The 25963-nt window shown below is 39.2% G+C and overlaps 1 protein-coding gene across 17 annotated transcripts in view; it reads left to right on the top strand.

Moving 5' to 3' along the window:
- PBRM1 (polybromo 1) overlaps nucleotides 1–25963 on the top strand; it is a 118835-nt gene that overhangs the window by 57971 nt on the left and 34901 nt on the right. For all 17 annotated transcript variants that reach the window (XM_029917490.1, XM_029917501.1, XM_029917488.1 and 14 more), the window contains 6 exons: nucleotides 1222–1498; nucleotides 3607–3712; nucleotides 7285–7927; nucleotides 10403–10614; nucleotides 24203–24388; nucleotides 25273–25430. In XM_029917490.1, coding sequence (XP_029773350.1) covers nucleotides 1222–1498; nucleotides 3607–3712; nucleotides 7285–7927; nucleotides 10403–10614; nucleotides 24203–24388; nucleotides 25273–25430 — 1582 coding nt within the window. The remainder of the gene's footprint in view (nucleotides 1–1221; nucleotides 1499–3606; nucleotides 3713–7284; nucleotides 7928–10402; nucleotides 10615–24202; nucleotides 24389–25272; nucleotides 25431–25963) is intronic.

Here is a 25963-nt window from a genome sequence, read left to right as displayed (position 1 = left end):
CCTCATCATGACACAGCAGTTGAATGAGTCACTGAACTGGGAGACCCATTTGGCCACATTGTTTCCTTCAGAAATGAACTTCCTTCTATTTATAAGATGGGAAACAGATAAAAAATATTTTTCTCTAAGTACTACATTATATCACCTTATAAGTGTTTGCTGAATAGAAATTAAGTCATAAATCATTCCGTTTTATTACCTACCTCAGTGTTCATCTTGAGACTGTTGGTTTGAGTCTCACCAGAATTTATCAGTGTCCTGAAAACACACACATAGTGAGATGGAAATCATGCTGGAAGATTATCTCTTTTAATAATTCACTGGACCACTCACCTTGGGCAAGTCATTTAGCCTCTCTGAGCCAGCTTCCTCAACAGTTAAAAGACAGCCTGTCTGTTGTCTTGGGCTCCTTTTTAACTCAGGTCCTAGTCTGTGGTCCCTTGACTTGTTCCACTCTACACATATTTGTTCCTTAGTGTCACGTCTCACTGGGAGAATCTGGAGAGCATGACAAGGACTCACATTCAAGATGAAAATTTTCTCACAACCTCAGGTGAACCACTGAGCATTTTTTCCTTAGGCTGGGTTGGGGTGTTGGATGCTGACGGAGCTGGAGGAAGCAGGGACTGACCTAGACAGGATAAATGCGGGAGAGAGCTGTATGTATTGTAGAGACTTGGGTCTTGCAGATAGCCTCCCTTTGTTTTCTGGTAACCAGGATATGCAGGTGCTCAGCGTGGTTGTCTTAAGAGATGGGATGGGACATTCTGTGTGTGTGTGTGTGTGTGGTTTGGTGTTCTGAAGTGAGGACTGTTAGTAACAGCAGGGAATCCGTAGTTTTACTCCACTTTTGCTGTGTTCTTAAAAACAAAAAGTATATTTCAACTGATAATAGAATTTCATTTTGTTTAGATGTTAGAAAAGGCTTTTTTTTTTTTTAAAGGCATTGCATTTTATACATATTCTAAACAGGTTTGTCTGGTGTTCATTGGCTGCTCCTGCCAGAGTCACTGTGTTTTAATTTTAACTATTTGGAAATTCTTCTAATATTGATTATAGCTTCCAGCATGTTTACTATGTTTGTGGCATATATAATCAATAAGTTATAATCATTAAAAAGCACCTTCCCACAAGTTTAGTTTGTTTCATTTCATGTTCATCGCTGTATAAAGAAAACTGAACCTCTTCATTTCTCCCCTTTTCTACCTCCCCCCTCAACAGTAAAAAGAACATAAGAAAGCAGCGAATGAAAATCTTATTCAATGTTGTTCTTGAAGCTCGTGAGCCAGGTTCAGGCAGAAGACTTTGTGATCTATTTATGGTTAAACCATCCAAAAAGGACTATCCTGATTATTATAAAATCATATTGGAGCCAATGGACTTGAAAATAATTGAGCATAACATCCGCAATGACAAATATGCAGGTGAAGAGGGAATGATAGAAGACATGAAGCTAATGTTCCGGAATGCCAGGCATTACAATGAGGAGGGCTCCCAGGTAACAATGTGTAGGAATCCTGCAGGAGGCACATTTTCTTTCAGGTGCTGGTAGAGTAATACATTTTGAGAGACCGGACCTGGAGGCCTCACTCAGGTTACTCTTCTCAATGATTAGCTTAATACTTGTCTTTTCTTAATTGTTTAAAATGGGAGACAGTACATAGTATAGGTTGTAAGTTTATACTCTGTAATTTGACATCCCACATTTGAATTCTGTTCTGCCAAACCCTGGGTAAGTAACTTTTCTTCTTTGAGCCTCATCTGTACAGTGGAGATAATAATAGTACTTGGAACAGGGTTATTGTAGGATTTAAATGAGAGAATGTACACAGAGCATGTAGCGTGGTGCCTGATACTCAAATAAGCACTCAAATGAAAATCAGTGACATTAAAACCCTTCCTCATTATTACTACTCTCAATGACGTACTTCTCCAAGGATAGTGCACAAAATAGTATTGGTAATATAAGAATAAGGATATATTCATTAATGTATCTCTAAATCATTGATTTTGTTAGAAGCATCTTGATTTTCAGTTCTTTATCAGTATAACTATGATATATTCTTTTGCTTTTTTTAAATTTCATATTCTTTATTTTTTATCGAAGTATAATTGACATGTAATATTATATTAGTTTCAAGTGTACAACATGATTTTATATTTGTATATATTACCATGTGATGACAATAAGTCTCGTTAACATCTGTCGTTATGCATAGTTACAGATTTTTTTCTTGTGAAAAGTTTTAAGATCTACTCTGTTAGCAGCTTTCAGATATGCACTACAGTTTTAATGTAGTCACCATGCTGTACACTTTATCTTATTTTCTAACTAGAAGTTTGTGCTTTTGACCCCCTTCATCCATTTCATCCATCTCTACCCCCTCTCTCTAGCAACCACTGATCTGTTATGTATGAGGTTGTGGGCGGGGGAGGTCGTTGTTTGTTCGTTTTAGAATCTACATATATGTGAGATGTTACGGTATTTGTCTTTTTCTGTCTTATTTCAACTAACATACTACCTTCAGGGTTCATCCACATTGTCACAAAGGACAAGATTTCATTCTTTTTTATGGCTGAATAATATTTTCCCCCCTCTTCCTCTCCATGTGTGTGTGTGTGTGTTCGTGTTCGTGTTCTCTATACATTCATCTATTGATGGACACATAGTTTGCTTCCATATCTTGGTTATGGTAAATAATGCTGCTCTGAAGATGGTTGAGAGTGCATGTACCTTTTCGAATTTCCCTTATCTACATTAAATCTCCCAAAAATAAAAGAATTTAAAATCATGTATTTCCTTTCTTTTGCTATTGCAAAATAAACTAGATATTGAGGGTACTTGTGATCAAACCCCCTATATTAGGGGTTTATACTCTCCTTAGTATCAGTCAGTGGCTAGTGTGCCACTTGTCTGCCACTGATAGAGAAAAAAGCCACCCTTAAGAGAAGTAGCCAAAGAAGAGAGAGCATTTATTTCTTCAGCCCCTCCGCTGTGGTGATGGTCAGGGGAGCCTCTGTGGAGAGAGTTAGGGGGATGTAGCTGTGGGGTATGGCCATTAGGTAAATAACTTTGTTCTTAGCTACATATTACCACCCTTGGCTCAGTCTTTAGAGAGCGATCCCAAGCAGGGATTGTTGCTTTTCATGGATCAGAGTCAACATTGTGAATTCAGACCAATATTAAATCCCATTTAACAATGTTTGAGCTATTACTGTCTAACGAATATTTTTAATTTTTAACTCCCATTGAGCTAAGTCATCTACCTTGAGGGTCCAGTGGAAGAGTTATAAAAAAAAGCAACACACGTAAATATGTTTTAGAAGTTCTGTAAAAACTTGCAGTGATTCTACTGCAGTAGTTCTGAAACTGTGGCATGCATGTCTGCACGTTAGAATCACCTGGAAAGCTTAAACAACAAACCATTTGAGGCTGAGGCCCACCCCTCAAAGATGTGATTTTGTTGCTCTGTAGTGATCTCAAGCTTTATTTCTTTAGTTCTCAACTAGGCTAACCTGTGTCTTTAAAACTTCTTTATAGATGTGTGTTATACTTCAATAGAACATTTTTTAGAAAATAATTTTAGATATATTTATGGAATACAGGTGTACAACGATGCACACATCCTGGAGAAGTTACTCAAGGATAAGAGGAAAGAGCTGGGCCCGTTGCCTGATGATGATGACATGGCTTCTCCCAAACTCAAGCTGAGTAAGGCAGCCTCACACTTTGTTATTCAGTTAATCTGTCAAAGATGGATTACTGATTCACCAAAATCATACTTAATTGATTGGTGAATATGTTTGGACTTACGCTGTAGCTTGGAGTTTCTTCTGTTCCTCTCAAACACTCTCTACTGTATTTTAAGTATTTAAAATGTGAAAAGCATGTGGGGAATTGTATATAATATCAGATTTTTTTTTTACTTTCTTAACTGCTGTGGATATCTTGTAAATATTAAATGGTAAGAATACTTTTCCCATAGACTATACCTGCAAGAGTGTAGTAGCAGATTTGGTATTTTATGTTTGTTTGCTGATTACTAGAATTAAAAGTGAATCCCAGCAGCAGATCCTAGATAGGATTCAAAGTGTTAGATGCTCAACCACTGCAGTTGTCTTGGTGACTTTATTAAAACTGTGAAGGAAGAGAGGCTCCTGGGTGGCTCAGTCAGTTAAGCATCTGACTTGCACTCAGGTCATGATCTCACCGTTCGGGAGTTCGAGCCCTGCATCAGGCTCTGCGCTGACAACTTGGAGCCTGGAGCCTGCTTCAGATTCTATGCCTCCCCCTCTCTCTGCTCTTCCCCCATGCTCACTTGCGCTCGCGCTCTCTCTCGCTCTCTCTTGCGCTCTCTCTCTCTCTGACCCTCCCTCCTAAAAATAAGTAAATGTTAAAGAAATTAAAAACAAAACAACTGAAGAGAGAAAAGACAACAAAAGCAGTTCATAGCATTGGGCTAAACAAAAGTTTCTGCCTTATTTACAATATGTAAATAAAATAAGTACCAAGCCAATGATAATTGTCAGATATTCTTTGGAAGTATATTTGCCGAAAGGGGAAAAACAAACAGACCTTTCTTATATGAAATTACTATAAACCAAATATTATAATAGTTTTGAGTATGACTTATTGCTAAGTAATGATTCCTCCATATTAAGGGATTTATCTTTTTATGGAATTGTAAAAGCATGCAGAAGTTTTGCAGAAATGAAAACCTTTGTTTTGCTTTTTAGGGACACAGTGCCTTTTAAACATAGAATTAATTCTGGAGAGCCCCTGGCTGGCTCCGTGGAGCAGGCAACTCTTGATCTCGGGGTCATGAGTTCAAGCCCCACATTGGGTATAGAGATTACTTTAAGAAATTAACTTAAGAGGCACCTGGGTGGCTCAGTCAGTTAAGCATCTGACTCCTGGTTTTGGCTCAGGTCATGATTTCACGGCTCAAATCAATCCCCGTATTGGGCTCTTACACTGACAGAACAGTGTCTGCTGGGGATTCTCTCCTTCTCTTTCTGTTCCTCCCGCCTAGATAGATAGATAGATAGATAGATAGATAGATAGATAGGATTTTTAAGAAGAGTTTAAAAAAAATAGAAATAATTCCATAAGTTGAGTTAGAAAATGATAGATAATTTAACTAAATGCACATATGTTTTTTAAATTTCAGGGAAAGGAAATATTAATGTGTAATGTTGATTTCCTTTTCATTTCTCTCTTTTATATTATGAAAAATTTCAAACATCTACAAATAGGAAGAGTGCATTACTCAGCATTTATCAAGATTGTGCCTTTTTCCCTATATCCACTTTTCTCTCTCTCTTTTTTTGTTCTAAATTATTTTAAAGGAAATTCAGTCATGTCACTTCATTTCCACATAATTCAGTATGTATCTCTAAAATTTGCAGATATTTTCTTAAATAACCATGAAATCATTGTACATAACAAAACTGACCATTTCTTGGTTTCATCTAATACCTGACAGATTTTTAAATTTTACTGTCTCACAAATGTATTCTTATAGTTGGTTTCTTCAAATCAGGACCAACTTAAGTTCTTTATATTCTATTTGATCATTATACCCTCTGGTCATAATCTAGAGCAAACCCCTCCTTTTATTTATTATCAAGCCATTGACTCCAAAAACCAGATCACTTTATTATACACTTTCAAGTTCTAGATTAATCAGTTGATTTCTTTGTGATACCGAATAACTTTTCCCTTTATTCCTCTCATTTCTTAAAATCAATTTACTCCAGAGGTCTGATTAGATTAAGTTTCAGCTCAGCAAGGATGCTTCATAATAGGTTTTCAATACCTGCATTGCATCACAGCTTGGAGCAGTGTCTGGTTGAGGTAGAATCTAAATAAAGTCCACATACTGCATTTGATGGATACTTCTTCTAACCTATAAATTCCCCTCCCATCTTTCTTTTTTTCGCAGTTTATTTGTTGAAGAAATTGGGATTGTACTGTAGCTTCCCATAGTCTATGTTTTGCTAATTGCATTCCTTTGCTATAGTTTAACATGTTTTAGTGTCCTTGGCATTTCCTCTAAATTGGTAGTTGAGCAAGAGGTTTGGTCAGATTACAGTAGATTTGATCCTCATCCCTGTATTTTGGTTCAGAAACCAACTTCACAGGTGGTATATGGTCCTTCATTGTGGGGGGGGGTCCTGTAACAGCTGGATGTTAATCCCATATGTTAACAGCTGTTGATGCTGACTACCTTAATTCATTAAAGAGGTATAAAATAGCAATAGCGTGATTTTGTCATTCCTTGCTCACTTACCAACTGGAATACTTACGTGTAGAGAAACTTTGCCTCATCCAGTATTTGGTTACCCAGTGGTAATTTTTTGTTTGTCTTGTTTTGTTTATTTTTGTTTTTTTCTTTTAAAAGGATAAAACATAGATTCCCCCCTCCTTTGTTTACCATTTTTCAAAATAATGCATTGATTTCCCAACATCCTCCAACATTTACCCAGTTGGTTTGTTCATTTTTATATATCATTAAGAACTACTTAATTTAGACATGTTGCTGGGTTTTAACCCCATTGCAGATGCCCTTATTGATGCTCCTGTTGTCACAAGCTGATTGCTGTGTTTTTTTTGACCTGACCACAGTAAGGAAGCATTGATTGATTGATTCTTTATTATCTCATGTTTCAAGATACACTTAGTTCATCTTATGCCAATTGTGCATCTGCCATTTGCTAAAGAGCTTATTTCAAAATTATATTAGTATTTGAAGTACTTATTTCAAAATTATAGTCAAAACTGCATGAGGTTATGCTGCTACTGGGTTGGTCATTGTTTCTACGATATTCAGTGGACAGAGAAGAACTTTTATGTGTGTTTGTTTTATATTTAAAGATAAAATACATCATAAGTTCATACTGATGCTCTTAACTTAAGATTTTTATGCAATGTTCACTATTTTAACATCTATGTCTTTTTTTCCTACTGTGATAAAAATCTCAATTCTCAAGAATGCTATAGGTGATGGAATTAGAATGCCACATAGCTATTCATTTGTTTTATTCTACCTTATTCACAACTATCTCAACATCATAGTGCTTACTTTCTCACTAAAAAATGATTATTAAAAACAGTTTAAATTTTTTCCAGTTTTTTTGTTGTCCCTATGATATATGTTAAACTGCATTTTACAAACCATTGAAGTAGTAGTCCCTTTGTTATGGGTATGCTTTACCAGCTGTATACAAATTTGGGTTCATTTATTTCATTTTACCCATTTAACATTAAATCTCTTCCTTTAGGTAGGAAGAGTGGAATTTCTCCTAAAAAATCAAAATACATGACTCCAATGCAGCAGAAACTAAACGAAGTCTATGAAGCCGTAAAGAACTATACTGATAAGAGGGGTCGCCGCCTCAGTGCCATATTTCTGAGGCTTCCCTCTAGATCCGAGCTGCCTGACTACTATCTGACCATTAAAAAGCCCATGGACATGGAAAAAATTCGAAGTCACATGATGGCCAATAAATACCAAGATATAGACTCCATGGTTGAGGACTTCGTCATGATGTTTAACAATGCCTGTACATACAATGAGCCTGAGTCTTTGATCTATAAAGATGCTCTTGTCCTGCACAAAGTCCTGCTTGAAACTCGGAGAGACCTGGAGGGAGATGAGGACTCTCATGTCCCAAATGTGACCTTGCTGATTCAAGAGCTTATCCACAATCTTTTTGTGTCCGTCATGAGTCATCAGGATGATGAAGGAAGATGCTACAGTGATTCCTTAGCAGAAATTCCTGCTGTGGATCCCAACTTTCCAAACAAACCTCCTCTTACTTTTGACATAATTAGAAAGAATGTTGAAAATAATCGCTACAGGCGGCTCGATTTATTTCAAGAGCATATGTTTGAAGTCTTAGAAAGGGCGAGAAGGATGAATCGGTAGGTTTTCAAAGCTATTTCTTTTTGAGGTGGTGTGATATTTAATGCAAAACCAAAGAAAATTCTGCTTCGATATGCTGTTTCAGTCTAGGTGCATGATTCCACTTGGTGGGGTACTATTTTGAATTATAATTTGCCACAACTTGTAGAGAACAACCTGTGATGCAGGGGAGAGAAGTCCTGCTACTAAAATATCTAGGTCAGGACCAGTGAGAAGGAATAGAGCACAGAGTTGAAGATCTGTTGAAAAGCATAAACTCTTAAAATACAACCTTTCATAGAACACATTTTTAAAGGATCACATGCTTATAAATTGAAATAGTATTGTGATTTTCTTTTAAACTTTGAGTTCAACCTGAGCATGCTTTAAATAAATGATGATAACCCTAAGTTATTTCTTTTTTTTTTTTTTCATTTATTTATTTTTGAGAGACAGAGAGAGACTGATTGTGAACAGGGAAGAAGCAGAGAGAGACAGACACAGAATCTGAAGCAGGCTCTAGGCTCCGAGCTAGCAGCACAGAGCCCAGCACAGGGCTCGAACCGACAAACCCAGAGATCATGACCTAGCCGAAGTTGGACGCTCAACCAACTGAGCCACCAGGCATCCCCCCTCCTTTTTTTTTAAACATTTATTTATTTTTGAGAGACAGATCATGAACAGAGGAGGGGCAGAGAGAGAGGCGGACACAGAATCTGAAGCAGGCTCCAGACTCTGAGCAAGTGTTCAGCACAGAGCCCAGTGTGGGGCTCAAACCCACGAACTGTGAGATCCTGACCTAAGCTGAAGTTACCCAACTGACTGAGCCACCAGGTGCCCCAACCCTAAGTTCTTGATCTGAAGTTAGACTGATTTAAATTTGATCACCATTTCCCGTTCCTAAATGGGTGGCTTCATTTTTTTAAATCTCAGATTTCTTGCTTTTAAGTGCCTTTTGTAGCATTAAAAGCACTGCAAGAAGCAGTTAAGTTTAATTTTCCATCAAACTTGAACTCTCTTTTAATTTTGACCTGTAATATATCTCTGCCACATAACACTAGTATAATCAGTTGTTAGAACAATTTCAGTTCAGTGGTTACACTGTGTCATCTGGTTGCCCTTAGAGTCACGTGGGGAAATAGAAAAAGCTAAAGATAACCTTTCTGGCGCTTATAGTGTACCATGCTGAAAGGAGACTTTTAGGCATTGGGTATGGGGCAATTCTAACCGGGGAATCTGGTGAAGCCTGCCTTTGTTCTGGATTTTGGAAGAAAAATTAGTAAAAAGGTTTGCTCCCATTAAGCACCCACTCTTTGTAAAGTGCTGTGCTAAACATTTTATGTAGATAACCTCTAACCCTTTTAGTCACTCTAGATGATAATCTTCCCACTTTACGTATGAAGAAGTGGTGCCTAAACTTGTAGAAGTAAGTTGCCTAAAGTCACACAACTAGTAAGTGGCTCATCTTATTCCCCACCACAGAGCCAGTCACCAAAACAGCAGTCATGGAGCCCGGCCATGGACGATAAGGCTTGTGCTCTGTGCTCTAAGAGCTTGAAGTCTGACAGTTGGGATAGGTCCTGTGCTTGGGGAAAAACGACTCCAGGCATGAGACAACATATAACATGAGACTCTTCCAGAGGAGTTCTAAAAAAGACATGAGGCATCAGGGAAGACCTGGGCTTGTTAGTTAATAGAATTATGTTTAAGTCATCCTCAGACCACAGTGGAATAGAGATAGTAATAAAAGTTCTTCCAGTCTGAATTCTGAAATTGATTTTGCCCAGTCCTCTCATTCTATAAATGAGGAAAGAGGCTTTAAAAAGCCTTCAGTATGACAGATAATTATTTTCCACTTTTCCACTCCGTTGTCTCTGCAGATTCCCCAGCATTGTGTAGTTACTGCTGGGAAACTAACATGAACACTGACTTTGAGGCCTGTCACCATTGTAGGATGGATGCCCTCATGACTTTGCAGTTTAGGGTCAAATTATGCCTTCCAGCCTAGGCAAGCATGGTATAGATTCAAAAAGAAGAAAGCAGACACTGCCTAAATATTTTGTTAACACTTTATATAATGTGTTCTTCCCTCAATTAAGAGAAAGTAAAAATTAATACAAGGATTAGATACAAGTATGTGCTGTGCATGGTGGGGAGGCTCAGTGTGGTCCCTAATTCTGGCTGTCCCCTTCTGTTGCCAAAATTAACTGATAATCGCAACACATTTCTCCCCAAAAACTGCATAAGGCCTTTTCTTTTATATGCACTATACAGGAGTAAACCGTAAGGAAAAGCAAACTAGTGGGCATGGGGCTCCTTGAGGTCAAACAACACTTCAGATTCTGTTGTAAAACTTTCCAAGGAGATGCCCTACTGTACAAAAGGACCTTTATGTCCTATAACATGTTAAAGGAGCATTTGGCAATTTAACATATAATTGAGGTGTTTAAAGGGAGCAGCTCATATGTCAGTGGATACTCTTGGTCCCCTTATAGGACAGACTCCGAAATATATGAAGATGCGGTAGAGCTGCAGCAGTTTTTTATTAAAATTCGTGATGAACTCTGCAAAAATGGGGAGATCCTGCTGTCACCGGCGCTCAGCTACACCACAAAGCACTTGCATAATGACGTGGAGAAAGAGAAAAAGGAAAAATTACCAAAAGAAATCGAGGAAGACAAACTAAAGAGAGAAGAAGAAAAAAGAGGTTGGTTTCGTTTCATTTTATTAAATATGAGGAAAATTATACTCTGTTCTAGTTGTGGTCCTCACCGGGAGCTTTGAACATGAATCCTGTGTGTGTAAATGTTGACTCTTTCAAAGTGACGTGTTGATAGAAATGCTTTTATCATCATCAGTTTGGTTATCAGACTATTAAATTGGAAGGTACATATGGCACAGCTATTATCCTAGTATTTCAGGAATGGAGTCTGGCCATTCGCAAGTGTGGGAGCTCAACAAGTTGTAGTATTGTGGGGAGATAAAACCTAAGGACCCCACCTGGAGCTAGAAAGCTCAACAGTGAGTGCATCGAGGTTCTACCCTATCGTTTTATAGACTGGCTTTTCTTCCACAGACTCAGGCCAGGTTAGTAGATGGTATTTTGGTTGAACCACAATACCAGGAGGAAATTTTTTTTTTCATTCTATCAACCCAAAAATATTACTTTGAGTCACTTGCCAGAATTTAGAAATATTTTGACAGTGAGACTTTTATTAGAATTTTGCCCATTTCTGGACTCTCGCTGGAGTCACTGCCATGGCCAACTGAGCCAGCAGGTCTGCGCATGCATGCGCGCTGCTGCCACCACTGCTGCCCTATGAGGACATGACGTGCATGGCCTACTTCCAGATGCACGTCTGCAGCTGGGCAGCAGTGTGCCTTACTTCCACATGAACCCACTACTGCAGTCAGTGGCAAACTGAAGAAGAATCTACGTGCTACGCTCCCCATGTCTGTGGCACAGACTAACTTCTACAGGAAGCATGGGTTTGATCCCCAAAGTCCCCTCTGTGCTCACACAGTGCTGTCAGGAATTGTTACCAAGGTAAATGAAATGGAAATGGTCTTTGCCTAGGGTTCACTGTCCATCTGACCCCCCAATTTGAAAACCTGCCCTTCCAACCATCCTCGGTTTTTTTCGCTAAGTTGAATATAACCAACGCCCAGGTCCTGGACTACTTTGGTGGAACAAAAATAGTGACACCACCAGAATATTATAATGTCATATTTCAGTGAAGCAGAATACAGCAAATTTAACAGCACACACGAGGCTGCTTAGAATGGCTCAAATTAGACTTGAAGGGCTTAATGTTTCTCTGTGGAACATCTGCCAGATGAACCAGTTTTCTTTCACATGCTGGTTTGTTTATTTGCTTGCTTGCTTGTTTACAGAATAGAGTTGGACTGTTCCTGGATTTCTTGGAAGATGTGGTTGCTAGATTTTTTTCATATTTTGAAGCCATTTTCGTAGAGGTATATCTTTCATTACCAGTTTTTTTCTTTCAATTCCAAATAGTTTTCAAACTGTGCTCCTTAAAGAGGAGCAAGTACCAGATTGAGATTGCCCATCGGCATTTGAAGGTACTCAAAGATGGGACCTTAATTCCTGGAAGCCACCATGCTGGAGAGATGACCTCACCCACAGCTGTGACTGTGCTGCCCAAGTCTGTCTGGCAGGACTGGCCTATGTTACTGCACATGCGTATGTGTGGCCAAGCCACACCTGGTGAGACACAAATGAAACTTCCACCTCATGGTCTATTTGTGTCTGACAGGCCTGGGTGTTGTTGATGCAACATAGGGCAAAAAGGTTTCTTAAAAAGACCTTTTTTTTACTTTTCAAATCTAAAGTAGTAATTACCTTACCTAGAACAAAAGAAGGTTCATAAAACTTCATGAATTTGATTTCCTAGGTGAAAACTGCATAATCAGTGTCCTCCACTCAAAACACATACAAATACACTTTTATTTTACTTTACTTTTACCTATTTCTTTCTTTCTTTACTTATTGTCTCTAAATGGGCTTGCAAAAAAAAAAAAAAAAAGGATGCAAGGAATTTTGTGTAAGTCACTTCTGGTGGTGTTCTATAAGGTGTACCAGACATGGACCAACTTAAGCCAGGCCCCAAACCCCATGTCCCTAACTGCACTCTGTGGCTTTTTAAATAATGCTGCTCTCTGTAGTGGCCGAAGACTTCCTCAATCACTGTAAATCTTTAAATGGTTCCCATGCTGCTTGTTACTACCTTAGCTGGCTCATCAGGGAGAAGATAATGTGACTTAAAAAAAAATCACATTTCTTCAGAAGAGACTGTTTGCTTTTATCATCTATTTACATGATTTCAGACGATGATGCAAGGTCTCATAAAGAGGTGTTTCAGGAACCAAGCTGCTGAATCCTTACGTGGCTGAGAAAGAAAGTTGAATATGAGTCAGTATGTTTGAAACCTACAAAATGAATTTACCTGAAACCCAGCAAATAGCTTCTGTTTAAGAAAAATGATTTATATTAAACTTGGTAAAATAGCTTTTTTACTTAGGATAATAAAAAGCATTATTTTAATGGGAAAAATTTGATCATTTCTTATAAAGTTTTTATCATTATTATCTATTTTCATGAGATAGCTACCATTTTTTGAGCATAGTTGACACACACCATTACACTAGTTTCAGATGCATATCTTATAAAGTGTGACTTCACATAGATACCTAGAATATGTAATTTTCTAAGAGTTATATTAGTCTTCAACATCACTTCTACTCCTTAGGGCCTTTTTTTCCTTAGGCAAGAAAACAAAGTTGATTTGAAGCAAATTCTCATAAGCAGTGGCATATGCAAAGAAGAGAAGGGAGCCTGGTTGGTGAGAATAATTTATCAGCATAAAGGTATCTGCAAGACCCAGCAGCTTTCCTGCCAGAGGAGATGTGCTCATTCAGGATGGAGAGAGTGTATGGGGCAGGGGATATCTTTGCCAGCTAAAAGTGGTTGATGCGGAGATAAACGGGTAAACCTGCAGCTTTGCTGGCCGAGCTTACAGTTGGGGATGAGAACTGTCTTGGAAATCAGCCATAGAGAAGTGAGCTAGCTCTCACATATTCTTGGCCTGTGCAAGGGCCCTGGGAGAACCATTCTGCAAGCAAAACACAAGCAGCCCTTGAACATGGGGGATGCAGTCAAAGCTATAACCAAATGATGTGCTATAACTATGCACATCAGTCAGCAGAATGTGAATCCTTGTAAGTTTGAGGTGTTTGAGGACACTCTTCACCTAAATCATTGGCTGACCCATAGCTAAGCAGACTTAGGAGCAAACCCTCATGCCATGTATTCTAGTATACTTACATTGGGAGTCTGAGAGGACAGAAGAGAAAGAAAGCGGGAGGGAATACTTGAAGGCATAATGGCCGAAACTTCAAATTTGATGGAGAACATTAACCTGCAGCTCTAAGAACACTAAGAACACAAAGAGACCACATCTAGGTACACCGTAAACTGCTGAAAGAGAAAATTGAAAGAGAAAATTGTGAAAGCAGCAAAACAACTTCTCAGGTCCAAGAAACAGTAATATGATAATGGTTCTCAAGAAATCATGGAGACCAGAAAGCAGTGACATGAAAAAGAGCCGAAAGGGACAGAAACTGAACCAACAATTGTATATCCAGTGACACTCTCCTTCAAAAATAAAGCTGAAGTAAGACATTCCTAGATAAACAGAAACAGAATTCATCGCTGGCAGATCTTCCCTATAAGAAATCTGAAAGGAAGAGCTTCAGGCCAAAAGAAAACACCACCAGGCGGTTGACTCAAATCCACAATAAAGAACTGAAGAGTAGTGGAAATGGTAAATATGTGGGTAAATATAAAACACTATACTTTTTTCACTTTTCTTCTCAATTTCTTTAGAAAACTTAGATTATTTTAAAAAAAGTTATATCATCAGTGTTAGGTTTACAGCATTTATAGAAATAATGTATATGAACAGTAGTAGCACAAAGGAATGGAGGTGTTTTGTAGCAAAATTGCATTATTTAACAGAATGAAGTCAGCATTAACCTGAAGTAGATGGTGATAAGTGAAAGATACATATTGTAAGGAAGGAAAAGAGGAACAAAAAACATAAGACATGTAAAAAAAAAAAAGAAAATGGTAGATGTGAATTCAGTCATATCAATAATTATATTACCTATTGTGAAAAGACTAAACACTCCAATCAAAATGCAGACTGAATTTTAAGAGATCCAACTCTGTGCTGTGTGTAAGAGACTCATTTTAGATTTGAAGACACAAATAGGTTGAAAGGAGAAGGAGGGGGAAAGATATACCATGCAAATAGTAACTGTAGTAAGTTGGAGTGGCTTTATTATATCAAATGGACTTTTTTTTTTTAAAGGTTATTTATTTATTTTGAAAGAGCGAGCACTAACAGGGAAGGGCCAGAGAGAGAGAGAGAGAGAGAGAGAGAGAGAGAATCTCAAGAAGGCTCTGCACAGACAGCACAGAGCCCAACCCAGGGTTTGAACTCATGGACTCTGAGATCATGCCCTGAGCTGAAACCAAGAGTTAGATGCTTAATTGACTGAGCCACCCAGGCATCCCTCAAATAGACTTTAACAAATATTGCTAGAGACAAAGAGGGATATCTCATAATATTAAAAGAGTCAGGACATTGGAATATATAATATTTATAAATGTATGTATACCTAACAGTGGAGCCTCAAAATACATGAAGCAGAAACTGACCATAATAGAAAAGAAAAATCACTTAATTATAGTCTCAGTACTCCTTTCTCAGCAATGATAGACCAAGTATACCAAAAATCAATACTCTTTTCTCAGCAGTTGATAGACCAACTAGCAAAAAGTACAGAAGACTTGAACATGGACTGAAAGTTTATGTCCCCCCCAAAAGTCCTAAGTTGTAGCCTCATCTCCAGTGTGCTGTATTTGGAGGGAGAGCCTTTAGGAGATAATTAGGTTTGAGTGTGGTCATAGTGGTGGAACCACCACAATAGGACCGTTACCATTATAAGGGGATGAAGAGCAAGAAGACAACTGTCCATGCACCAGAAAGTGGGCTCTCACCAGACACTATGTCTGCTGGCACCTTGGTCTTGGAATTCCTACCCTCCTGAACTGTGAGAAGTCAGTGTTGTTTGAGCTGCCCTGGCTATGGTACATTTTTATAACAGCCAGAGCTAGCTGAGATGGACTGTCTACCAGCTTGACCTGACTCAGGTGTGAAACACTGCGCCCGGGGTCTGCACAGTATATGCTCTATCAAGCCCGCATGGAGCGCTATCTAGGAGGGATTGTATGTTAGGTCATGAAACAAAGTTTCAGAAGATTTAAAAGGATTGAAATCATACCAAGTTTGTTTTCTGAACACAATGGGATTAGACTAGAAATCAGCAACAGAAAAAAAACACTGGAAAATTCCCAAATATCTGAAAATGAAGCAGTGCACTTCTAAATAATCTGTGGACCATAGAAGATACCCCAAGGACAATTAGGAAAATCATGAACTGAACGCAAATGAAAACAAAATATATTAAAATGTATGGGATATAGTTAAAGGAGTTCATGAAAAGAAACTTGTAGCTTAGATACATATACCAGAAAGGAATAAAGGTCTTATATACGTCTACGTTCCATGTTAGAAAGTCAATCACACTTGAAGTAAGTAGAAATACTAAAGATCAGTCTAGGCCATGCCACCCTGAGCGCGCATGATCTCGTCTGATCTCGGAAGCTAAGCAGGGTCAGGCCTGGTTAGTATTTGCATGGGAGAAATACTAAAGATCAGAATGGAAATCAGTGAAAGAGAAAACAGAAAATGCCAGTACTGTAATGGGTATCACATTTAGGACTATCCACGTTGTTTCTACTGACAGAATTTTGTATGCTTGGGATTTTTTTAAGTTTTGCTGACACTTCCTGGTGATGCAAAATTAATGACAGCTGCTTCTTGAATTACTATAGGGCAGTTCTCAAAATGTGGCATAAAGGCAAGCAGCATCAGCATCACCTGAGAACTTGTTAGACATACAAATTCTCTGGTCACACTCCAGACCTACAGGTTCAGAAACTCTGAAGGTGGGACATACAGTCTGTGTTTTAACAAGTCCCTTAGGTGGTTCTGATGCACACTTAGTTGTGGGGCTCGCTGCTGCTTATGTCTTGGATCTAATAGAAGAGCAGGAACTGAACACGCCTGTCTTGCTTTGTGGTGGGTTAGCAATGATATGTGAACCCATTATGTAACCTGGTACGTTCTGGAGAAAAAGCAGTATTGGCATTTTAGCTATTTTTTAATGTTTTCGTTTAGTTTTGAGAGAGCAAGCGTGAGTGGGGGACAGGCAGAGAGAAAGGGAGACACAGAATCTGAAACAGGCGGCAGGCTCTGAGCTGTTAGCGTAGAACCTGATGAAGGGCTCAAACTCACAAACTGCGAGATCATGACCTGAGCCAAAGTCAGATGCTAAACAGATTGAGCCCCCCAGGCACCTCAAGACTGACATTTTAAAAACGACTATTGGTCACTGCCCTTGATTGATCCTTTGCTACCAGGAAATATTTCCAGGGACTTAATCTCTGAAGAAGGCGTGTGGTAGAAAAGCAGGGGTACATAAAGAAAAAGACAGTAGGAGGGACTCCTGGATGGCTCAGTTGGTTAAGCATCTGACTCCTGATTTCCTCTCAGGTCATGATCTCACAGTTCATGAGTTTGAGCCATGCCTCAAGCCCTACATTGGGCTCTATGCTGAGCATTGAACCTGCTTGGGATTCTTCTCTCTCGTTCTCTCTCTCTTTCCCTCTCTCTCTCTCTCTCTCTCAAAATAAACAAACATTAAACAAAAAACTTAAAAAAGAAAAAGTAGGCAATTTTCTTTCCGTTCCCATTGCTGTGCCTATCTCAGGAACCTGCAGGCCTTTGTTGAGAGGAGAGGGAGCCCTGCTTCCCAGAGCTACTTTCTGAGGCTGCCAAGACCAGCTCTGTTAACACTTTTTTTATACCAACTCAGGGACTGTATTTCCCAGCAGTGTGACCAGAAGTAGGTGAGAAGTGGTGCTTTGCCATACAACGTGAAGTCAGCACTGGAAGGACTGAGTAGGAAAGGGGACCCAGAGAGTTATTGTAATTAATTATTACTAGCCATGAGACAACTGTGGTCTGCTTCAGATCAAGCAATGTCAAGTTACTTAATGAATATTAAAAAGACAGCAAGCCACCAGAAAGTAGTGTAGTAGTTGTGTGTGTGTCAGTCAGCCTTCTCTGTCTTGAAGCCATAAAATCTTGGGGCACCTGGGTGGCTCAGTTGGTTAAGTGTCCGGCTTTGCCTCAGGTCATGATCTCACAGTTCATGGGTTTGAGCCCTGCGTTGGGCTCTGTGCTGATAGCTAGCTCAGAGCCTGGAGGCTGCTTCGGATTCTGTATCTCCCTCTCTCTCTCTGACCCTTCCCTGCTCGCATTGTCTCTCTCTGTCTCTCAAAAATAAATTAAAAAAAAAACATTAAAATCTTAATAATGATGGAAACTGAGGGATACTAGATCTCATACACCCTGTTTCTGTATTAACTACCAGAATTAAGTACTCACACAAAGGTAAGTAAGCAAAAGTAAAACAACATGGAGGACTTGTTACCTAACTGTGGCAGGTTGTACAGATGCCTGCCACTAGTGTATCCCAAAACACCTCTAAAATGATGGAAAACAGATTTTAAAGCAAAACAAAAGACAAATGTAAAGCATCCCCCTCCCTCAGAAAAAGAGAAGAGAAACCATTGAAAAGAAGATCATGTGGATGGGAATTTGGGAGTAGAAAATGTATGGGTAAGTTGCTAACTCTGGCTTCAGTGCTGGCATCAGATGAAAACCTTAAGGTAGGCCAGTTCCTATCTTGAATAGTGCAGGGATTAGAGTACCAGGTACTTCTACAAATTGTGGTGCTGAAAACAGGAGGATGAGTTAACTCTTTTTTTTTAATAGTTTATTGTCAAATTGGTTTCCATGTAACACCCAGTGCTCTTCCCCACAAGTGCCCTCCTCCATTACCACCACCTCTTCCCTCCCCCCTTCAACCCTCGGTTCATTTTCAGTATTCAGTAGTCTCTCAGGTTTTGCGTCCCTCTCTCTCCCCAACTCTCTTTCCCTCTTCCCCTCCCCATGGTCCTCCATTAGGTTTCTCCTGTTCTCCTGTTAGACCTATGAGTGCAAACATGGTATCTGTCCTTCTCCACCTGACTTATTTCACTTAGCATGACACCCTCAAGGTCCATCCACTTTGCTACAAATGGCCATATTTCATTCTTTCTTATTGCCATGTTATACTCCATTGTATATATAAACACCACATCTTCTTGATCCATTCATCGGGTGATGGACATTTAGGCTCTTTCCATGATTTGACTATTGTTGACAGTGCTGCTATGAACATTGAGGTACATGTGCCCGTATGCATCAGCACTTCTGTATCCCTTGGGTCAATCCCTAGCATTGCTATTGCTGGGTCATAGGGGAGTTCTATTGGTAGTTTTTTGAGGAACCTCCACACTGTTTTCCAGAGCGGTTGCACCAACTCTAAATTTGAGTTCAACCTCCACATCACTTCCCAACATTTCCTGTGACTATTTGCCTTCAAGAGTCTAGGGACAGCAGCATACTGAAAGGTTAGAAGTACAGTTCTGAAGAGGAGAATCATAAGAGGATTTATACTAAGTAGTGAGACCCCTTGAGACTCTTTTGCTCCTAGGATATTGGCAGTCAGGCTTATAGTTCCGAGACAGGAGATTTTTTCTCTTGAGAAATGGATCAGGCAGTGGGACAAAATCATGTATGTAGAGAGCTTCTAGTCAGTTTTTTTAGCATTTTGCTTTTAAATAGAAGCAGGTACTTACTTAAATAGGACCAAGTATTTAAGGCAAACCTCTAAGGTAGAAGAGAATAAAACAAAGAAAAAAAAAAAGGACCTTGAGGGGGAAAAAAGCAGATGGAGGAAAATTAAAAAACAAAACAAAACAGGTGGCTCAGTTGGTTGAGCATCCCACATCAACTTAGGTCATGATCTTGTGGTTTGTGAGTTTGAGCCCCATGTCCAGCTCTCAGCTGTTAGCTCAGATCCTATTTTGGATCCTCTGTACCCCTCTGTCTTTGTCCGTTCCCCAATTGTGCTTGCTCACTCTCTGTCTCAAAAAATAAAAATGTAGGGACGCCTGGGTGGTTCATTTGGTTGAGTATCCAGCTTTGGCTCATGTCATGATTGTGTGGTTCGTGAGTTTGAACCCCACGTTGAGCTCTCAGCTGTCAGTGCAGAGCCTGCTTCAGATCCTCTCTGCCCCTCACCCTCTTGTGCTCTCCCTGTCTCTCAAAAATAAACATTAATAATAATAATATATAAAAACATTTTTAAAAAACTAATAAACTGGGGTGCCTGGTTGGTTCAGTTTGTTAAGTGTCTGACTTCAGCTCTGGTCATGATCTTATGTTTTATGGGTTTGAGCCCTGCTTTAGGGTCTGTGCTCCCAGCTTAGAGCCTAGAGCCTGCTTTGGATTCTGTGTCTCTCTCTCTCTCTTTGCCCTTATCCCACTTGTGCTCTGTCTCTCAAAAATAAATAAACATTAAAAAATATTTTTAATTAAAACTAATAAACTAAGATTTAGACCTTCAGAGAGATGACAAGCTACTGCATCCATAAAATAAGAACAGGAGGCCATAAAAATTAAATTCACAGAAAAGAAAATTTCTTAGAAATTGAAAATGTGGCAAACCAACCGAATGAAAGAAAATATTCACAAATTATATGTCTGATAAGCGTCTGATGTCTAGGATATGATATAAATTCAGTAACAAAACAATTCAAAAATGGCCAAAGTGTGGGAATAGACCTTTCTCCAAAGAAATTATACAGATGGCCGTAAGCACATGAAAAACATGTTCAACATCATTAATCATTAGGGAATGCAAATCAAACCTACATTGGGATACCACTTCATTCTTTTTAGGGTGGCTATTATTTTTTAAAAAATAGCAAGTATTGTTGAGGATGTGGATAAATTGAAACCCTTATAGATTGATGGTGGGAATGTAAAATAGTACAGCCATTGTGGAAACACAGTTTGACAATTCCTTATAAAGGTAATCATTGAATTACCATGTGATCCATTAGTTCCACTGCTGGGTATATACCCAGGGAAGTGAAAGCAGGGGCTCCTACACCTAATTATATATCAATATCTGGAACAACGTTATTCACAAGAGGCAAAAGGCAGAAACAACTCAAATGTCCATTAACAACATGAATGTAGTACATGTGTATGTTGTGCAAATTATATCTCAGTGAAACTTTTTATTTACTTTTGAGAGAGACAGAGACAGCATAAGTAGTGGAGGGGCAGAAAGAGAATCCCAAGCAGGCTCTGCACTGCCAGCACAGAGCCCGATGTGGGGCTTGAACTCATGAAGAAGCCATGAGATCATGACCTGAGCCAAAACCAAGGGTTGGCCGCTTAATCGATTGAGCCAAAGGCGCCTTTCAATGAAACTGTTTTTTAAAAATGATAGCAGGGGCACCTGGATGGCTCAGTCGGTTAAGCGGCTGACTTCAGCTCAGGTCATGATCTCACAGTTCCTGGGTTCGAGCCCCACGTCAGGCTCTGTGCTGACAGCTTAGAGTCTGGAGCCTGCTTTGGATTCCGTGTCTCCCTCTCCTGACCCTCCCCTGCTCATACTCTGTGTGTGTCTCTCTCTCTCAAAAATAAATAAACATTAAAAATTTTTTAAAATAGTAAAAAATGATAGCAGAGGGGTGCCTGGGTGACTCAGTTGGCTGAGCCTCTGGTTCTTGATTTCAGCTCATGTCATGAGCTCATGGATCTTGGGTTCAAGCCCCACATCAGGTTCTGCACTGACAGTGCAGAGCCAACTTTGGAATCTCTCTCTCCCTCTGTCTGCCCCTCCCCTGCTTACATTCTCTCTCTCAAAAATAAATATTAAAAAAATTTTTTTAAATAAAGTTTCCTAAAAAAAAAAACAAACCAAAGTAGGGTGAGGTGATAAGAGTGATGGTGTTTAAGGGTACAACCTTGTAAGGACTGGTAAATAGCCATGGAGAGCTAATGCACAATAAAGAATATAGATAGCAGTACTGTATTATGATTAACATGGTGTCACTGCAGTGACAAAAATATACATAAATGTATTGAAGTATCTGGCTGTACAGCTTAAATTTACACATTGCTATATGTCGGTTTGATTTGTTTAAAAAAATTTTAATGAGTCCCTCAGGCAGCTCAGTCTGTTGAGTCTCCAACTTCGGCCAAAGTCATCATTTCGCGGTTCGTGAGTTCCAGCCCCACATTGGGCTCACTGCTGTTAGCACAGAGCCCACTTCAGGTCTTCTATCCCGCTCTCTGCCCCTCCCATTCTTGCACTCTCCCAAAAATACATACATACATACACACATACATAATTTTTTTTTTAATGATAGCAGAAAGGAATCATTTAGAGAAGGATTAGAAGATGAAGTTGGCGAAATCTGTGAGGTAGTAGAACGACAACAAATGAACAAAGGGGAAGGCTAACCAAAGATCAGCCGGCCAGAATCTACGTAAATGCAGAACATAGTTCTGCTAAGCTTCTGTCACTGTCTAACAAGGATCCCTGAGCCTTCTACTGTCAAGTCTTTAATGTCTGATTCTCTACTATAGTGTATGCAAGGCAACCGAGGCCTTTGCTCAAAATTTTCCCAGTTTCTGCTACTGCCCAATTCCAAAGTTGCTTCCATATTTCATAGGTGTTTGTTGCAGTAATACCCTGCTGCTGAGTATCAAAATCTTACTGAAATATTAACAGCTTTATGAGCTCAAATGCCTCAAATCTTATTTAAATCATTTAAATTGGTGTGTATAAGTGAGGCTCTGGGTATGACCCGTCCTGGGACACAGTTCCTCTCCCTCTTTGGACCTATGAAACCAAAAACAAGTCCTTTGCTCCTACAATACAGTGATGGGGCATCATAGAACAATTAGAGATATTCCCATGGAGAAAGGGAGAAATGGAGGGGAAAGGGTCTTCAATTCCAAGCAATCTTAAAATCCAGTTAGGCAGAACTATTAGGTTCCAAAGCCTAGAAACAGTCCTCTGTGGTTCAGGACTCTGCCCTCTGAATCATCCTTTTGCATATTTGCAGTTGAGTTGTTTTAAGTCTTTAGTCTTAAGTACCTTGTGAGTTTCTTGTGTATGTTACATGAATTCATTTTACTAATCGAATACTAGATAACATTTTCCACCAATATTGGCAAAATTTTTAAAAAATTAGAAACGTTGGCGCATGAGAATGGAGAAACAGACCCTTGTTTCCACACAGTGAGGGACTTAAATTGGTACAGAATTTTGGGGGTTGGTTTGGAAAAGGCATTTAAAACATTTAGGGGTACCTGGGTGTCTCAGTGAGTTGAGCGTCGGGCTTCGGCTCAGGTCATGATCTCACAGTTCGTGGGTTCGAGCCCTGCATCAGGCTCTGTGCTGACAGCTCAGAGCCTGGAGCCTGTCTTCGGATTCTGTGTCTCCCTCTCTCTCTGCCCCTCCCCTGCTCATGCTATTTCTCTCTCTCTCAGAAATAAATAAAAACATTAAAAAATAAATAAATAACTTAAAAAACCATTTAAAATGCTTTTTTCTAGCTGTTGCATTTATAGAAAATTATTGTAAGGAAGTACTAAAAAATGTGGGCACAGCTTTATCTTGAAAGAAAAACAACTTGGGGCACCTGGGTGGCTTAGTCGGTTAAGTGTCTGACTTCGGCTCAGGTCATGATCTCACGGTTCGTGGGTTCAAGCCCCTCATCGGGCTCTGTGCTGACAGCTAGCTCAGAGCCTGGAGCCTGTCTTCCGATTCTGTATCTCTTTCTCTCTGTGACCCTCCCCTGCTCATGCTGTCTCTCTCTGTCTCTCAGAAAAAGTAAAAAAAAACACCTATCGTATTTGTACATGATGGCTTGAATGGGAGCCATTAAAAATACTGCTTAACAAAAATAAGTCTTATTGAAAAGCATTAATCTGGGCCGCCTTGGTGGCTCAGTCAGTTAAGCATCCAACTTCAGCTCAGGTCATGATCTCATGGTTTGTGGGTTCGAGCCCCGCATCAGGCTCTGTTCTGACAGCTAGCTCAGAGCCTGGAGCCTCCTTCGGATTCTGTGTCTCCCCCTTTCTCTGACCCTCCCCTGCTCGCTCGCTCTCACTCTCTCTCTCTCTCTTTCTCTCAAAAAAACAAAACATTAAAAATTAAAAAAAAAAAAAAGAAAAGCATTAATCTCCGGGGAACTGTACAGTTCTATTTTTAGTGTAGACATGTTTAGTTCATGTTATATTGCATAATCATATTCCATATTTTCTCAGTTCTAAGATTACATTAATTGTGACATACCCATATAGTAACTTAGGGAAAAATCCTTCAGAGGCATTAAGATGGAGAGGAAGTACATATGAGATTATTTCCAGGATTACATGATTTATAGGTGACCTCTTTTCTTCTGTGTACCTTTCTGTATTGTCCAGAATGACTACCTTGAACATTTATTATTAAGGTGGTTATTTTTATTCTGTAGATCCATTATTTATGTATTTACTTAAATTAATGACATTGTAATTCAAAAAGGTACTTTTGAGTAGAAGCCCTTGGGAATATGGACCTTGAAGGTCTATAAAAGAATGAAATGTATTAGTATGTGTTACTTGAATCCTACATCTGATTCCATCATCCTTTTAATGGGAACCTTTTTCTCTCTTTCACTGAAGAAGCTGAAAAGAGTGAAGACCACTCAGGCACTGCAGGCCTCTCGGGCTTACACCGCACATACAGCCAGGACTGCAGCTTTAAGAACAGCATGTACCATGTTGGAGATTACGTCTATGTGGAACCTGCAGAGGCCAACCTGCAACCACACATAGTCTGTATTGAGAGACTGTGGGAAGATTCTGCTGGTAAGTTCGTTTTAAATCAAAGGACAGATGGTGACATATGACTATTTTACTCTGCCTTGGTTCTCAAGGAAGAAAATTATAACTCAGGCAACAGTTGTTCTGTAGCATATCAGTAAATATAAGTAAGCACCCACTATGAAAAACATGAGATCTAGCACCCTTAGGCCAGTGAGTGGTACAGTTGAGTCAAAAGAAATGTAACTTCTTGAAGTGAGGTTAAGATTTATTCACTACACTGGTGTTCATTAAAAACACATAGTAAGCCAAACTCTGTAGAATAACAGAGACTCAGAAGAACTAAAGGCTCATGCTTTGCTCCTGGCAAAACCACTCTGGTATAAATCACAAATGAAAAAGAAATTACTCTCGAGTGACATGTGCCTTGGCTTAGAATTTGATTTCAAAAAGGTGTCCTAGAACAGTTGCCTTTAACTTAAGACCCAGAGAACAAATAAGAGTTAATGAAGCCAGAAGCAGGCAGAAATATGATCCAGGGTAGTCCAATTCCCTCACTTCCCTCATGAAGTACCTTCGTCCCCCTTGCCCTGAGTGCTACCTGCGTCCTTTAGTATCCCATATCCTTCTCGGAGCATGCAGCCCTGGGCGTCCTGGCCCCAGCAGAGGGGGCCGCTGTCTCCTCACCCTCCTCATCCTGTGTATTACACATCTTTCATATGAGGAGGAGAGTAGCATTTTTTAGGCCTCATTATATTTCATAATTTTAAAGTATCATTTCTTCTAAGATAATTATCTTTAGGAACTGTGGCCTAAAAAAAGCATATTGTTGGGTTCAGGCCACGGGAGAATAGATGGAGAATTTGCTCTTTTGCCAAGAATGTGTGATTTCTGTTAATGGTAATTCTCTCTTCCTTTTTGTTTTTGAGGTGAAAAATGGTTGTATGGCTGTTGGTTTTATCGGCCAAATGAAACATTCCATCTGGCTACACGAAAATTTCTAGAAAAAGAAGTTTTTAAGAGTGACTATTACAATAAAGTTCCCGTTAGTAAAATTCTAGGAAAATGTGTGGTCATGTTTGTCAAGGTAAGAAACTTACTAGTCCTCAAAATACAAATCATTCTGTGAAAATAAAATTTACAAACACAGATAATTGGTATTTACTAATTAGGTGCTCTGTTTAAAACCGTTTGAATTTTTTTTTAACTGTGTATGGCTTTGTGTAAAAGATTTGGGAAGAAATTAATCTGATCATGATGGAAGACCATTTGCTGCCTGCACTATAAATAGCTGGATGCAGTTAGCTTAAGTGTTTTTTATACTGCAAGGCTAATTTTTGAGGATGACATTTTCTGAAAGATAATTTTCTGAAGACTGTCAGTATGCTTTTTAGGTAATAAAGTATACTTTTTGTGTATCTATCTGATACAGGCACATTGAGCCCTGCCCCAAAGCTTTCAGGAATATTATAGCTGTATTATGAAATGCTAATATATTTTCAAAAGGGCTGTTGGTAAGCTAAGCTAAAGGGTGTGTATTTAATAAGGCCATGTTGTAGCAAGGAGTTGCTCCTACATCTCTAGCCATTTTCTGTTTGTAGTTAACTGTCAGAAAGTCTT

This window comes from Suricata suricatta, chromosome 12 (genome assembly GCF_006229205.1).
Source record: "Suricata suricatta isolate VVHF042 chromosome 12, meerkat_22Aug2017_6uvM2_HiC, whole genome shotgun sequence".
NCBI lineage: Eukaryota > Metazoa > Chordata > Mammalia > Carnivora > Herpestidae > Suricata > Suricata suricatta.
This window is presented reverse-complemented; position numbering and strand designations above follow the sequence as displayed.